This window comes from Lactuca serriola, chromosome 3 (assembly GCF_051521515.1).
Source record: "Lactuca serriola cultivar US96UC23 chromosome 3, Lser_US96UC23_V15, whole genome shotgun sequence".
Classification (NCBI taxonomy): domain Eukaryota; kingdom Viridiplantae; phylum Streptophyta; class Magnoliopsida; order Asterales; family Asteraceae; genus Lactuca; species Lactuca serriola.
The window spans coordinates 246,466,859-246,484,018 of NC_136410.1; the positions used below are offsets into that span (position 1 = coordinate 246,466,859).

A 17,160-nucleotide genomic window follows, 5' to 3' on the forward strand; every position below is an offset into this window, starting at 1 on the left:
CATGTATTGTAACAAACTCTAATTATAGATACTCGATGTATATACATGAATATCAAGAGTTAATAATATTCATGAAATTTGAACGCGATCTCTTCAATCAGGCTTTTAACCTTAGTCAGCAAACATTCAAAAATTAATATTCAATAGAGTAAATTACACAAATGGTCCCTATGGTTTAGGGTAATTTACGCGTTTGGTTCCTAACTTATTTTTTTAACTGGAAAGGTCCCTACTGTTTGTTTTTGTTACGCGTTTGGTCTCTGTCTTACCTAAAAAGACTATTTTGCCCTTGATTTTTTTAATTTATTTAAATAAACACATCCCAACCCCACCCCTCACCTTACTTTACTTACCCTAATATTTTTCTCTATTTAAATAATAGTCTTTTTAGCTAAGATAGGGACCAAATGAGTAACAAAAACGAATATTAAGGACCAAGTGCGTAACAAAAACAAACAATAGGGACCTTCCAAGTTAAAAAAATAAGTTAGGGACTAAGCTCGTAAATCACCCCAAACCATAGGGACCATTTGTGTAATTTACTCTATTCAATAAGAACCAAAAACAAACTTCTTATCATATATCTTAAATATTACTAAAAAAGAAACCTTATGACATCATCTTAAATAATCTGCACCATTGATTGTATTTCAATCTTATTTTTTTCACCCTTAGATCAAATTGCTGACATCATCTTCCCTTTATGGAATGTATTTAAATCCAATAAATGTTTTTCAATCATCAATCAATAACTTACATTCGTTGAAATAGAATGTATTTAATTCCAATGAAAGTTTTCCATATTTTACATCTTGAATTTTCAGTTATGAAGATTTTAATATGGTCAATTTTAAAAACATATTACTAACAAATCATTTCAATCAAGGCCTTAATATCAACCATTAATATAAATTTGTTTATATTAATAAATCATTAATATAAAATCTTTTTTTATTAGGAAATCATTAATACCAAAAAATTATATTCAAATTATCACATACATATACAATTCATCATTGAATCTGCAACTCACATTTATTTTCAAACCTTCTCCTACAACATCGTTAATATTGTTTATGACTTCCATCATCATTCTCTGCTATAAACATTCACTCTTGTGCGCTAGAAGGTCAGTACCTTCTTTCGTTTTTTATATTTTTTTCGATTATTTTTTTTCCTATATCAAATGTATGTATTCATATATTTCAATTTTCTTTATCACAAATTATATGAAATTAATTAACTACTTTTCTGAAACTTTTCAAATAAACATGAAAAGATATTAGGTATTTTTAACAAAACAAAAATTAACTATCTTGGGAAGTGACATTAATTACGAAAATATTACTTTTATATATTAGAGATGATTATGATTTTTTTTTTAATTTTTATGTCATAAGAATCCGGTTAATTTTGGCATGATTTTAAAATATCATTGAAATTATTATGTTTTTGTATATCATATCGACCTATTTTTTTATCTTTGTATAGTAACAATAAAATTTATTAATTTACACAACATATATAGATATTTCAAATTTTGTAATATTATTATACCTTACAAAATACAACTCTCTCCAAAATAAATTTTCGCCAGTAATTTCATCCATAATTTCAACACATTTAAATTTGTATTTTCTTTATATAATTTTTTTTAATGATCCTGATTTTTTTTTCTTCAAAAGTATATCAAACATTTACGTTTTAGATAATGCTGCCCTATTATAATTATTATTTTCCAAAAGTATATCCGTTTAATGAGGAATTTGATATAATAAAGGAAGTGAATGTTAATTAAAATGAGATATATATTCCATAATTATTACATGAGTTTATTAAAAAAATTAATATCAAGGTGTAAACATTAAACATTTTTAAAGTGAAATTTCAGAATACATACAAACGATGATGTTGTACAATGAAATATAAAATTGAATATATTGAAAAAAAAACACTATTAAAGCAGTCAATCTTGAAAATAACATAGTTATGAAAAATTATAAAGTAAGATAAAAATTATAAGATATTAGGAGATTTGTAAAAAATACATTTAATAAAAGCGTTACGGTTATTAGAAAAAATAAGACGGTTAAGATTAGTGAAAATACAATATATAAACTAAATTATCACAATAGTAATGAAATGTCATTATTTGATATTTCATATAATTGACAGATATATCAAATTACATTGATGATATACTAAAATTATTCAAAGTTGCGTCAAAACTAATGCAAAGTTGTTGCGAACACTAAATAAATAAGAACAAACATAAAAGCTAACATTTATATTTATAATCAATTTAAAATAAACCAATCATGATTTAGAAAAGAATCTCCATTGATGATATACTAAAATTAAATCTATATAACATTTAACATTTTATAAATTATATTACATAACTTTATTTGAATAAATGAAATAGTTGTCAATATTTAATGCAATAGAAAAAACGGTATATTGGTTGTCAATATATGTTTAAATTAGGTAACATTATTATGCAAGGAACGTCTAATTAAAATGCTTATAAATATATAAATATCATAACTATATGAAACGAGGAAAGTCGTTCAACTAATAAAATAAAAAATGATGTCTACAAAGAGATCTTTCAATGATTATATATATTTATCGTTTTTAATGTATTTTCTATACATTTCAATAATACCAATAACCATATATTTTTTTATACTCATTATACAATATCTATAAACGATTATATGTTTTTGTATGCGTTTCCCGCGTTTAACGCGGGCTATAATCTAGTATATATACTAAATCAAATATTAAAAATATTTGAAAACCCAGAGAATAGAATCATAGATAACAATTATGCATATCCAGTTATTATTGTCTATTGAAACATTAAAACAACAATATAACGTGTTAGGAGGAATATAAAATGGTAATAAATAATAATAATGTGGGTACCCTCTACCCATCCATCATCCCCGCCGTCCATTCCCACATGCATGTTCCCATTATATTCATGTATTTGCCACCTCTTCTCTTTGGCATTTTATCAAACGCCTCGTCTTCATCAATTATCGTTCTTTCTCTCTTCACCCAACAATCTCTTTTTCTTCAAAGCTTCCATTTGCAGATGGAGAACAGCAACCCAGAGATTCCATGCAAGATCAGAAAGCGGAGGTTCCCGACAACTTCTTCCTCATCGTTTGTAAACAGTAATATGTCGCAACTTTTAATCGAGCAAACAGATTCACTGCAAAATGAGAAATGTATGAATAGGTTGGATCGGAGTACCTTCCAAACAGATGAACAGGGGATAATGACATTGCAGAAGTCGGGAGCTGATAATCGAGTGCATGAAATGTACGAGAAATCGATTGTGAATTTGGATCGATCTCGAAACAAGAGTCGCGAATCTCCTTGTCGTGATTCTGCTCCCGAGGTTTGTTCATTACTCTTTCTTTGTCAACTTTAAACCATATTTTGTTCACATTGTAACTTGTTAACAGTTCTTTTTCTTCATGTGTATACTTTTCGATTTTGTGCAGTTCATTTTAACTAGTTTTTTCAAATTAACATAATTTATCACTAAAAACGTATTAACAAATGAGAAAATAATATTACTTATTCATATATAATCCCTTGTTTTTAAGTTAATTTATATTAACGTCAATTTCAGTCATGTTATCTAAATAAAATAGACTTCTCTTTTATGAACGTCTTATCCCATTTCACAAACATGTCCTTTTTATAAATGTCTATTTTATAAATGTCTTTTTTATCTTTTCATATAACTTAATTTATAAACGTCTTTTTTAGTCATGTTATCTAAATAAAATAAATGTTTTCATATTTACGTCTTTTCTACTTTTTTACTCTTTCATATAACTTAATTTATAAACCTCTTTTTTATGAATCTACTCTTTTTCTATTTCAAAATTTATCCACATAAAATATATTTTTTATTGACTTGTCTCATAGTTGTAAAAATGTTTTATTTTATGTGGATGGATAAATTTATTATGCTGGAGAATCTACTCCCATTTTATAAACATCTTTTTTACTGCCTTCATATAATGTAATTTACATACGTCTTTTTTTGTCATGTTATCTAAATAAAATAATCTTATTCAAAGATCTAGAATTTAGTTACAGTTAATAATTATCTATTGATTATCCGATTTTGAGTATTTAGTATCACATACACATAAAAACACCATCTTAGTATTATTCTTATGATGCAAATCATCTTTTCCAATATTAAATTAATTTAGATGATAGAGGGAATATTAGAGGGAAATATTATTTTCTCTTTGAAATTATCTTGGTTAATGAGTTTAAATATTTTTGTAATTTTAGTCTTATTTAAATGAAGCAATTTGTTTAATCAAAATTTATATTTTAAACAACTTATAAAAAAATAAAAATGCAAAATAAATATTAGAGACATAACTGGACTTATTGTAAGCTACACATACAAATTAAAATATTTGTCACAATATATTATATATGTGCTATTGAGCCTAGAATTATGCATTGAATGGTGTAAAAATAAAAAATAAAATAAAACACAACATACTAAGTTATATATATATATATATATATATATATATATATATATATATATATATATATATATATATATATAGCTCGGTTTAAATGTGGATTGACATCTATTGTGTAGACGTATGGATAATGTTATTCTGTGAGAATTACAAATAAAATATGTTATTTAATAATATGAATACGTTCAATCTTATATAATTATTTTAATTATTAAGCATTTTCACTAATTAAATCGTCTATAAGATTATTATACACTTTTTTTAATTATTCTCATTCTGTCAGAATGTTATCAGGATGTTTATTGAGTTGTATTATGTAAGAATTAAAATAAATAAAAAACGATGAATGAGAACAAAAATGAATTAGAATTTGTGAGAATCCATTAAAATAACAATAGTTTTGTGAGATTGAACGTATTCACATTAGTAAACAACATATTCTCTTAATAATTTTCATAAAATAACATTATCCACACGTCCACACAATAATTATCCATTCACATTATATATATATATATATATATATATATATATATATATATATATATATATCATTTTGTTTGCACACAAGATTATTTGTACGACTTAACACTAAAATAATTTGTGACAAAATATTTTTATTTTTTATCAGCAGATCTCTTTCTAGTACTTACTGAAATATATTATAATTATAATAACTATTTTTATATAATATTTATTTGTACCATTCTAAAACCATAAAAAATGGTATATGAGTCATAAAGATATTGATTTGGAGACAAAGTTATTTAAGGATCCAATGTGCACAAAAAATACTTTAATATTTAATACATAACCAATATGAAAAAAGTAATAACAAGAATTGTTATTCAGTGAATTTTAGTTTTTATTACTATTTATAACATTGATGGCAACCATACATTTATCACATTTTGCAGGTAATAAATCCACGCCATGGGGGAATGCCATTGATTTGTGATGCCAGGCCAAATGAGGTAACGTTTGACTTTTAATTCTTAAGGTCAAATTTAATATCGATTTCAAATAATAAATCCAAACGTCTGGTAGAAAAAAATACAATATTTTTTCGGTGATCTTACAAAAATGCAAGACTGCGTTTGGTCAAAAACGTTTATTTTGTTTTTTTCTTCTATCATTTTTGTTTTAATTATTAGTTTACCTTTATTATTATTATTATTATGCAGCAATAGGAACAACAACAAACCCTATAATTTTATTGAAACTATTACTAAAATTATATTAATGTCAACATATTTTCATTCAATTTCTTAAAAAACACTGTAGGTAAATTGAAAGTTTGAAACCCATATTATGATATTGTCTAATTTAAAGTTTTGAAACCTCTATTCAGAAAATATAGGAGTTTTAACGTCGTAAAAAATAAATAATATATTGGTTTTTTAATTGTTGGATGAAAATAGGTTAAGCTCTTTCCAAGATTAAAAAACTTTAAATTATACATTTAAAAAATTATAGGGGTTTTAATACACTAAAAAAAATAATATAATGGTTTTTTTTAGAATTAAATGGTAATATATTAGGTTTTACTGAAATTTGTTATTTTTAGTTTTAATAGAAACATGATAAGATTTGATAAAAATTGAAAAAATATTTTCAAATTAGAATTTCTTCGAACTATGTAAATTGCATAATATCATTAAGGTTTAAAATATAAAATATCATAATTACTAAATTCACAACACCACAAGAATAACTCATCTATCTTTGTTTGGAATATAACTCTATGTCTCATGTTATATCCTTGTTAGGTGTTATCATTTTGTTTGCACATTGTTTTTTAACGATTTAAAAAAAAAAAAAGGAAAGCTAAGAAAAATGGAATTATTAATTTATTTATGTTTTTTATTTGGAAATAAAAGAAAATCTCATATGTTTTATGCTTTCTAGGCAAAGGAAAAAACTATAAAATCTTCCCTAACATTTATGTTCTAGAATACCTTTAAAAATAGTATTTTTTATATTTGTGTTTTCCTCACTTTCTCCAAAATAAAAGCGATGACAGGGTTTTTGGAATTGCTTATTTAAACTATTTTTTTGATTTATTTTGCTTTGACACCGGTAATAGAAGTTTTTTATGTTTGGATACAACAATTTCATAAACACTTAAATAGATTTAAGAGTTTTTGACAAGTCATTTGCTACTTACTTCTTGACTTATTTAAGGAGTCTTTTGATAAATTGATTTATTATTATACATAACAAAATTTCTAGTTTACAGTTTACCAAACAATAAAAATATCTTATTAATCTAATTCGTTTTGATACCGAATAAAATAATCCAAATATATTTTTCAAACGGATAAGATAATAAATATTTTTACAAATAAACATAAGTTATTTTAAACAAAAAATAATCCTAGACACCCCTTTAAAAGTTATATCCATCTGTCCAAATTTGTAAAGTTTGCATAATTTTAAATAGATGTGATAATGTATACGCATCTTATAAATTATGTAGAATATAAATATAAGATAGTATGGATACATGAATAATTTTAAAAGCAAATGGGAATAATTATTTATTCTTTGAAAACTGGGTATCAATTATGTAATGTTTTGTAACATACCACTAGTCCTATAAGTCAAAAAGACAGCAAGCGTGGGGTCACCCCTCTATATTTATTTCAGAATTTCTAAGTTTCGGTCAATAAATGATACAAAATTCAAATCTATATCATTATTTATACCCGAATTATACTCTGACAACATTGACAAATTAACACAATAAAGAGATTATAATATTAAAAGATTAAAACTAAATGACTTTTAGCTCAACAGTATCAAATGGTATATCAAATGGTGTCTTTTTTTTTTCTTGGGTTCGAGGGTTTAAATCCGGTCGTAAACATAAGTGAAATTAATTGTTATTTTAAGAGTATATTATATATTTATATTTGTTGATTAAAATAAAAGTGAAATTTATCCTTGTGTAATAGAAATGCCTACATTATTTTCTCAACTTTATAAATAACATAGAGTGGGGGTCAACCTCTATATTAAAATTAATTTTCTGGTTATACTCAATTATTTTGCCAACTTTTTTGCAGTTTGGATCCATTATTATTTCAATTAATGTGTCTTGTTAATTGGTTCTTAATTTGAATGTTTACGTATTAAGTATTAAATGGATATTCAAGGGTTTTTAGTCTAACGATATGTAATATTGTTTTTTTTTTCTTTTGGAGTTAATGTTTCAAGTCTCGTTATAAATATAGGTGGAATTAAGTGTTAGATTAGGAATAAACTAGATTTATCCGTTCAAAAAATAAACATATTAAATGGATATAAAATTAGTATTGCTTCAAAACCATTTTAAGAGATTTTACCAATGATTTTCGACCAATTTAATTAATTGTTTTGATTTTAATTCCGTTTGTTGATTTAGAGCATACGGTATGGGCAACAAGAAGTGCTATTTTTGCTGATATGACACCTTATAATCTAGTTATAACAAGATGAACACCACCCCTCCTTGTTAAGAGGATGTTCTGGCATATCTTGTTGTGACAAGCACAAAATACAACAAGAAATTTAATTGGTTGTTGCCTTTATCAACCAATCAAATCATTTTGTTTATTTCTCTCTCTACTTCTTAACATGTTATAATACGGGGAACACCATTTCCCTCTTTATGTTATGGTGGTGTTATAGATGAGGTGGCATATGAACTTGGGGTTGGTGTTATAACGTGACCCATATCTAATGCTTTTAGAGAGAAATATGTGTTAACGCATATAAATTAATTTATTTTTTTAACTTATTATAATATAGTGTTTGGTAAAACTGGTAAAATAGTTTAGAAGTTAAAAAACTATTAGAGATATAGTTTATTGATGAGTGTTTTTTTCCGTAGGTTTTTAAAATATATCATTATATATTCGTTTCATGTTATACACTCATATGAATTTTAATTATATTAATATTTATCATCTAGTTTTTTGGTTATTTTTTTTAATAAATACTGTTATATCAATTACCAAGTAACTAGCTTTTAAACTGGTATGTCATTTGTCAAACACAGCCAAAGTAGTTTGTACCAATTTTATTTTATTTTTTGACCCGTCTTTTTGTATTTTTATGGTAAAGGGGGGAACTTATGAATTTTACAATATATATAGCAGAAAATAATAATGAACTATATTTAAATGAAAACATGATTGTACATTTGTACATAAGGCGTTATTACTTTTACCATTATCTATTTGACGTTTTCCATAAAAGCATAAATGAATTGATTTAAATAAAATATTATAATACTCCAATATAATAATTGCAAATAAATGTTACAGTCGGTGGTTCAATTAGATAAAACTAAAATAGCAAATCTATTGTAAGAATTAGACTATTACATGTCAAAACGTGCCTGTTATTTATTTATTTATTTATTTAAATTTAAATTACATATTTATTTTAAATATTCTGCTCATGTTAGGTCTACCTGTAAACAATCTCTCTGTTTTTTTAATGTTTTTTGAGCCATTATGAAATCTGCATACATTTAAATAAATTTTGGACAACTTTACATCGTTTTTTTTACCACTTTACATCTATTTGAGCTGTTTCTACTTGATATTTGCCGAAAGATCAAATATAACTCAAATCCCCATCAAAATAGCCTAATGATGATCATTGAAACAAAATAGAGTTGATCCAGATTCTAAAGCTATTATGATTCATGCAAATACATAAGATTTCTCTATTTGTCATCCAAAACACGACTTTTTTCTCTTATCAACATAATTGTAACAAAAGCTGTTAAAATTAATTTGTCGTATTGTTATTGTGTTATGTCAGGGAAAACCTCGACCATGTGTCAAAATCAATACCGAGACCAAGAACAACGAACATTCGGTGCCAAAATCGACACATGGTTTGGATGAAATCAAGCATTCCCTTACAATATCAAAAGAACTACTCAAACTTCTAACTCACATTTGGACTGTGGATACGAATCATAACCACCACCACCATCCAACGAGCCTTTCCCTGGTTTCAACCCTAAATCATGAGCTCAACAAGGCTCGGTCACACGTGAATAAGCTAATCAAAGAACAAAGATCTATGGACCCACTTTGCGAGTCGAAAGACCAAGACAAGGTTCGCTTAGCTGTCAAGACCATAGCACATGAATTGGAGACCGAAAGGAAGCTCAGACGACAGACAGAGCGGATGAACAAGAAATTAGGTCGGGAATTAGCAAATACAAAAGCTTCTTTAGGAAAAGCGATAAAAAAAGCCGAAGCGGATAAGCAAGCGACTGAGATGTTGGAACAATTATGTGAAAAGATGGCGCATAGTATTGAAGAAGATAGAGTTGAGCTTGAAGAATTGAAGAGAGAATCGGAAAGAGTTCGTGAAGAAATGGAAGAAGAGAGAGAAATGTTACGTGTTGCGGATATGTTACGTGAAGAAAGAGTCCAAATGAAGCTCATAGACGCAAAGTATGAATATGAAGATAAACACGAACAAGTTAATGTTCTCGTACATGACCTAGAACAATTGTTGGAAGCCGATAATGGCATCGACACTTTAAAATCAACGCCTGAAGTTCTAACATGGTATCAAAGCAAAGTAAACAAGTGTGAAGATAAAAACACCACTAGGAGGGGAAGAAAGGGTGAAGGGATAAGTGGCGGAAATACCCTTGTAGAGGGAACTAGGGATTTGTCATGGTATGATAACATCAAGGGTGAAGTAAATGATGAAATAACAAGCACACGGGACGAGGTCGTCGGGCGTAACTCAGATTGCATTGAGTGGGAATTCGGACTAGACATGAGAAACAGAAATGGAGACTTGAATGAGTGTTTGGAAGAGACAGTTTTAGGGTTTTCTTGTTCATCTACGATGAAAGAGTATGAAGATGAAATGGAAAGGTACAAATTGATCAAAGATTTACGTGATCGTATAGTGTCGTGTTCTGATCTTTCTAGAGATACTCTCGGGTCCAGGTCTTATATATAAGTTGCCTTGTAAATTATATTACATGTAAGCTCATGCATTTGACATGAGAAGATACCACATCTATTGAGTATATGAACAACAATACAATTACATACCTCATATAACATCAAGTAAATAAAATTGAAACAAAACCAAAAACCGGAAAGACTATTAAAAAAAACTGAGTTGTTTTGGAAAATCAGCAGGTCTCTTTTTGTGTTACAAGCAAATTTTATTTTTTTAAAACCCAAAAAAATATTGGCGAGTAAATTATACGAATTGACCCCGCCAAAACACACGTTTAGTCAATGTTTTTCAAAATTAATGTGGATTGTCCCTTGTTTTGTTAAAAGTTGGACATGTCATCATTCGTTAATTTAAATTTGCAAGTTTTATCCCTTATGAGACATGGAATGACTATTCTACATTTTTTTTATTTCTTTTCTTACAACTATTTACAAAATACAACATAAAATAAAAACTCCACCCCACTCACCTTATCATAACCCTTCTTCTTAAACCCTTTTTCCCCTAAATTCTTTGATTGACAAATCATCATCACCGCCAGACCATCACCACCCATCATCGTCGACCACCACCTCTTTTTTCTCATAGAAACACCATCAACGACCCTTCTTCCCTCGTTCTACTTCTGGTCCTTATGCCACCAACAAATCATCTGTTCCCAGTCGGAGCAGAGAAACACAAAACACACACACACATACACGCTCTTTTTGATCGGGAGCGGGGTGGGCAACTTCAGTCGGTGCTGGCGCCTGCGACACCGCCTCTGGAGCCGCCCCCGCATAACACTTATTATATTTTTTCAAGAAAAACTGAAAAAACACACAAAGAGAGAGTGTGTGAGAGAGAGAGAGAGGGAGGGAGGGAGGGAGAGCGAGAGAGGTCATCATTGCCACTTGTATGCTAGGGTTTTGAGATTTACGTGCTAGGGTTTCAATGTTGTGCTAGTTTTCGGAGATGAAGTAGTCATCGACATATGTTTGCATCTCCTCCCTCTTCATCTTCTGTGTTGTGTCAGTGATGTGTCAATGATGTCAGATTTGCAAGTATCTCTCTAAGAAACCACTTGAATGCTATTATCCTTCTGCCACTATGCATTGTCGTTGTCTAGGGTTTCAAACTGAGCTCCACCAGCATAATTGAACCCTTACATTTATCTCTCGTTATCTCTTCGAAATATAGTGGGTAAAATAGGTTGTGAAGTGCTGGCGGTGATAGGTAGTGGTGCCGGAGGTGCTAGCGGTGATATGTGGTAGTGGATAATCCATGGAAACATGTGGCTATGGTCGAATCTTGTTGTAGAAGCGAGAGAAATAGAAGGGGTGGGGTGGGGTAGGGATATTTGTTTTATTTTTATTTATTTTTTAATTTAAAACTGATAAAAAAAAGTTATTAAGGACAAAATACCAAGGTTCTAAATTACATAAGGCATGACTTGGCGGCAATGTCAAGCCTCAAGCTTTTTTAAGCTGTGGCGCACCACGTTGTTTGTAAGGCGTTACTTAAGACGACAATTTTGTATATATATGTCTTAAAACGACATTTTGTTAAAATTTGGCGGCAAGTATAAGCATTGGAGCCATGACACACCATGGGCGAAACCATGATGAACTTTTTAGAACCTTGCAAAATACTCATTTCATGTGGATAGGAATGAAACGTGTAAGTTGAAAACAAACAAATAATCATCCGAGTTAATTTTTAAAAATAAAGATTAAACGTGCATTTTAACATGTAACATCTACACGTGGGACATGTAATATACCAACTTAATACTAGGGGTGGCAAAATTGTACCACGGAAAACCAACCAACATGTTACCAACCGAACCAAGAAAGTTGGTAGCCAATACATTTGGTAGCCAACATGTTTGGTTGGTAGTACCGTACCAATTGATCAATGTTGGTACGGTAATGGTACAAAAATTTGAATACCATGGTAATACCGTACCAACCAATTCATTTATTATATATATATATATATATATATATATATATATATATATATATATATATATATATATATATATATATATATATCAACCAAATCGTATATTTCAACTATTAATTGTGTTTAGTGTTTACAGTTTTAATAACATTATATTAGTCATTTGATTGTATTAGTCAATAGTTATTACTACAAAATTAAAACGTTATTTTAGCATTACTTTAGTATAATTCTTTTGTAAACAAAAAGAACTACGTAACTAATTTCTATACTAAACATCAAAATCCCGATTTCTTTGTTTTAGTAGAATTCTTTTGTAAACAAAAAGAACTACATAACTAATTTTTACACTAAACATCAAAATCTCGATGTCCTTGCTTATTTTTAAATCTTACAATGAAAAATTAAAAGAAGTTGATATATACCATTACCAATTTGTACCAACCAAACATGCTGGTAGCCAAATAAATTGAAACCAAGTATACTTGGTACGGTACCTGTTCTTTTATACCAATTATAGTTGGTACGGTATACAGTTTAGAGAAAAATAAACTGGTACCGTACCAATTCCACCCCTAACAATGTCAAGTAACTTTCCAAGTTTCCAATGCACCAGTTGTAAGATATAATTTGTAGATCTCTTTGCTATTACTATACAGGGTTATTGTCATACATAGGTAATATTTTTTTTGTTTTTTATATAAAAGACAATATTGTATCAAAATAAGTACCATATGTAAACAAAGATAAACAACTAGAAGATTTGTTTACAAAATACTATTAAAAAAGCATAAAATAAAGGTATTTTGTAAACAAAAAGTTCCAATTCCTTCTCATGAGAGTTTTTACTTTTTTTTTTTTTTTTTTTTTTTTTTTTTTTTTTTTTTTTTTTTTTTTACAAGAGGCTAGAAACGATTAGGCAAAAACCAAAACAAACCATGCTCAAGCCAAGACCCAAGAAAATCAATCATGAAACCCTAAATCTAATCAATCCCATCAACATCAGAAGTTTAATTAATTTATTCAAAGAAAATCAAGGGCAGATCCGCAGGTTGATGAATAATAAATTCATCATGTACAACAAAGACAACTATATTCAAGAAAACAAAAGTAGCAATCAAATTACATAATGTTAAGAAAACATAAATTTTGCAAATGCCATGATTATTTTTGAGAGCCTTCGGTCTTTTCAGATGTGAAAGACACGGGTGTTGCAGGATCATCCTTTACAATCAAGCTAAGAACTTCGGGTCTTGCATAATGTCCAACCACATCAAAATCAAACTTTGCACGCACAATTTCTCCAAGATCTATACCAAATTTAACCATTTCCATGTCATAATAGTAATGAAAATCTCAAATTTGAAGACATTTTTCTAGAAAAAAAAAAAAAAAAAAAACCCAAAGAGATTAGTGAAAATTAAAAAATGACTTTTGGTGAAACTAGTTGATATGCTAACATAAAAGGGCGTGTATAAGATTGAGTTGTTTATAATTAATAAAAAGGTATATTTAGGAGAATTAAAAAAAAAAAAAAAAAAAAAAAAAAAAAACAAGCTCAATAAGCTCGTTGAAACACTAACTAGTCTGAGTAATTTTTAAAAAAACTATCTTTTAAGCTACTTTTTGTTTAGCCAAACATAACAACCAAAAAAAACAAAGCCCTTGCATTTTTCTTTTTGCAAAAAAAACCATCAACAGTCTTTTTTTTCCAAAAAAAAAACCCCTCAACCTTCTAAATGCTTCCAAATAAACCTTCAATTTTTTTAGTTTTTCTCGAAAAAAACCTCACATTTTACAATTTTTTTGGGTTAATCTCATAAAAAACCTTATACTTTGTGGTTTTTCCAGATTAAACCTCAAATTTATTTTTTTCCTGAAAAAGACCTTGTATTTTTCACCTTTTCCGATCTGGCCCTTCTGTTATTTTTTTCCAAAACAAATTGTAAACTGTGAGATTTTTTCGAGAAAACTTAAAAAGTAGAGGGTTTACTTGGAAGCAGTTAGAATGTCGAGGGTTTTTTTTTCGAAAAGACAAAGTTGATGGTTTTTTCACAAAAAATGAAAAAACACAAGGTCTTTTTCAGGCAAAAAATAAATTTGAGGTTTAATCCAGAAAAAACACAAGATATAAGGTCTTTTATGAGATTAACCCTATATAATATACAAAACATTTTTAAAGCCAAAAGTAGGATACCTAAATCAGCTGTAATAAGTGCTTCCCCATCATAATTGGGTCCCGCAAGAACAGTTCCTGATGGTGAAATTATAACACTTCCACCAGCACAAACAACCGATTCTGGTGTAAGATCTTCTTCTGTTCCAGTAAAAACATATTCTGGAGGAGGAGGATAATCTTTTCTTCTACAAAATTGATTTGCAGATAAAACAAAACACCCCCCTTCTAATGCAATATGTGTCATTGATGCTTGCCAAATTTCCCTTGAATCAGCTGTTGGTGCACAGTATATCTCAATTCCTATAAACGTACAAAAACCAACCATGTCAAAAACTCAAAATTTGGACCAAAACTGCACATCGGTGTAAAGTGTAAACCACAGGGACCAAAACTGTAATTAACGCAAACTATAAACTATAGAGACCAAAAGTGTAATTAAACTAAAGAGACCAAGACCATGTAGTTCATTCGTTTCCCCGACTGAAAACTACAGGGACTAAAAATGTAAATCATGTAAAATAAAAACTACAGGGACCAAAACTGTAATTATTGCATTTACTGCAAATTTAGCAAGTAGATGACTAGATCGAACCTTTAGCATACATCGCAGTCCTTAACAATGGCATTTTATTCTCCCAACAAATAGCCGCACCAATTTTCCCAATTTGAGTATCAAAAACAGGCACAGTTGACCCATCGCCAAATCCCCAAATTATCCTCTCCAAAGCCGTTGGCATCAACTTCCTATGCTTCCCAAGATAACCTCCTTGATTATCAAAAAACAAAACCGTACAATAAAGGGTATATCCGTCTTTTTCTATAACCCCCATCACCAAAAACACTTTATACTTCCCCGCCATTGCCCCCAATCGATCAACTTCCGGACCTAAATAATCCAAACAAAAACTTATTCACATTAAAAAAAAATTAATTACAATAAAAGTACGATCCTATTTCTTGATAACTAGAGGAAGTCTACTTATGTCCGCTTTGTGGGGGGTGTAATCTGTAAATTTTCTATTAGGCAGGGACTATTTTTCTAATTTTTTTGAACACATGGACCGTTTCTGTAAACAAAATGCGCAGAGACATTTTCTGTAGGAAGAGCTTTTGTGATTTATTTTCTACACATGGACCAAACCTGCCAACATAAGAAACTATTGTGGCCAAAGTCTATATATATAATAATGTGGTTTTACCAGGCACATTAATGGCTGAAGCATGATATTTGCGAAAATCTTCTTTTCCCTTAAGTGTTCGGTTTCCAATTGTGACCCCAAAATTTGAGCCTCGAGGGTATCCGCCTATGAATGCTTCTGGAAAGACAACTAACTGGGACCCATATGATGCGGCTTCGGATAATAGTCTTTCGGCTTTATCTGTAAATGTAAGAAATAGCAATGTACTTTCGGTTATTTGTTTACTATAGTTTCTTACTTTTATTTTTTCTTATTACAACTTTGTAGTTTAAACATGCTACCCATTAATAGGAAATGTTACCTAAATAAAAAAAAATAAAAATCATTGTTTTTTTCTAAAAAGTAGTACTTTTGGTGATTCTTCCGATGGATATGCAAAAGTTTTAAATATATCTCAAAAATAAAATCATTATAGATCAAATTTTAAGTTATTGACTAATATAAAAACAAGTGTTAACATTTAAAAACCCAACTTTTTAATCACTGAACACAGCTGTGAACGTAGAAAAGAATTATATATGTAACATTATATTAGAGGTATAGGGTTAATTACAGCAATATAAAATCATGTATACTGCAGTTTCTTAACCAAAATAAAGAGTTTCAACTTCATGTTTTTTTTTTTTTTTCCATTAAGAACCCAAAAGATTTCTTGCAATTACAGAGGCTTGCAAACAGATTATCTGAAGAACGCTAATGAACATAGTACATAAACGATCGAAAACATGCATGCAAGAACTGGTGTGCGATTAAGGAAATGAAACGAACCGAGGGTAGCAGGGGTATCATAGAAGATGGTGGAGGCCTGGATAACAGTTGCTCGAACGGTGGATGAAGAATCGGAAGAACTCATGTCAACTTCGCTGAACACAGCGGCATCGTTTCCTGTTGTCGAAACTAGCGCCATTGATTTTCCTCGATTCTTTTGTGTCGTTTACTAGAATTAAAAATCGAACTTTCAGAATTTAGCTACAGACTACAGAGAGAGGTGTGTTCAATGAAACTGGAAGAATCAAGTCGATTAAATGTTTCGGAAGTTGAAAAGAAACATACCCTGATGTTGAATAGAGTTTGAGAATCCGACTTAGGCCAAGAATTCGCTGAAATCCCCAAATGAGGTACTGGTATTCTGAGCGTTTCGATTCGTTAGAAGCCTCTGTGTGAAGACAAGAAGAACCTGTGATTGTGGAGAAGCAATTTTGAGGAAAAAGAAACGTCTGGAAGGGAGTAGAGAAGCAATTTTGAGCACACACTCACTCGGGTCACTCCTCACTCGTGAAAAACAATCTTGAATTGGGGTTTTTTATTGTCT

The 17,160-nt window shown here is 29.2% G+C and overlaps 2 protein-coding genes across 2 annotated transcripts; one reads left to right on the forward strand and one right to left on the reverse strand.

The window, feature by feature from the left end:
• Nucleotides 1-2,955: 2,955 nt before the first annotated feature.
• Nucleotides 2,956-10,610, forward strand: LOC145093838 (uncharacterized). Its single transcript, XM_079032093.1, has 3 exons — nt 2,956-3,412; nt 5,453-5,509; nt 9,351-10,610. The coding sequence occupies exons 1-3, from the start codon at nt 2,969-2,971 to the stop codon at nt 10,518-10,520; spliced, it is 1,671 nt and encodes a 556-aa protein (XP_078888219.1). The 5' UTR covers nt 2,956-2,968; the 3' UTR covers nt 10,521-10,610.
• A 2,862-nt stretch (nt 10,611-13,472) lies between these two features.
• Nucleotides 13,473-17,120, reverse strand: LOC145093839 (bifunctional nitrilase/nitrile hydratase NIT4A). The gene is made up of 6 exons (XM_079032094.1): nt 16,902-17,120; nt 16,617-16,785; nt 15,849-16,028; nt 15,242-15,535; nt 14,668-14,949; nt 13,473-13,780 (listed from the first exon to the last, which is right to left on the reverse strand). Exons 2-6 carry the CDS (start codon nt 16,753-16,755, stop codon nt 13,635-13,637), a joined length of 1,041 nt encoding a protein of 346 aa, XP_078888220.1. The 5' UTR covers nt 16,756-16,785; nt 16,902-17,120; the 3' UTR covers nt 13,473-13,634.
• Nucleotides 17,121-17,160: the final 40 nt, after the last annotated feature.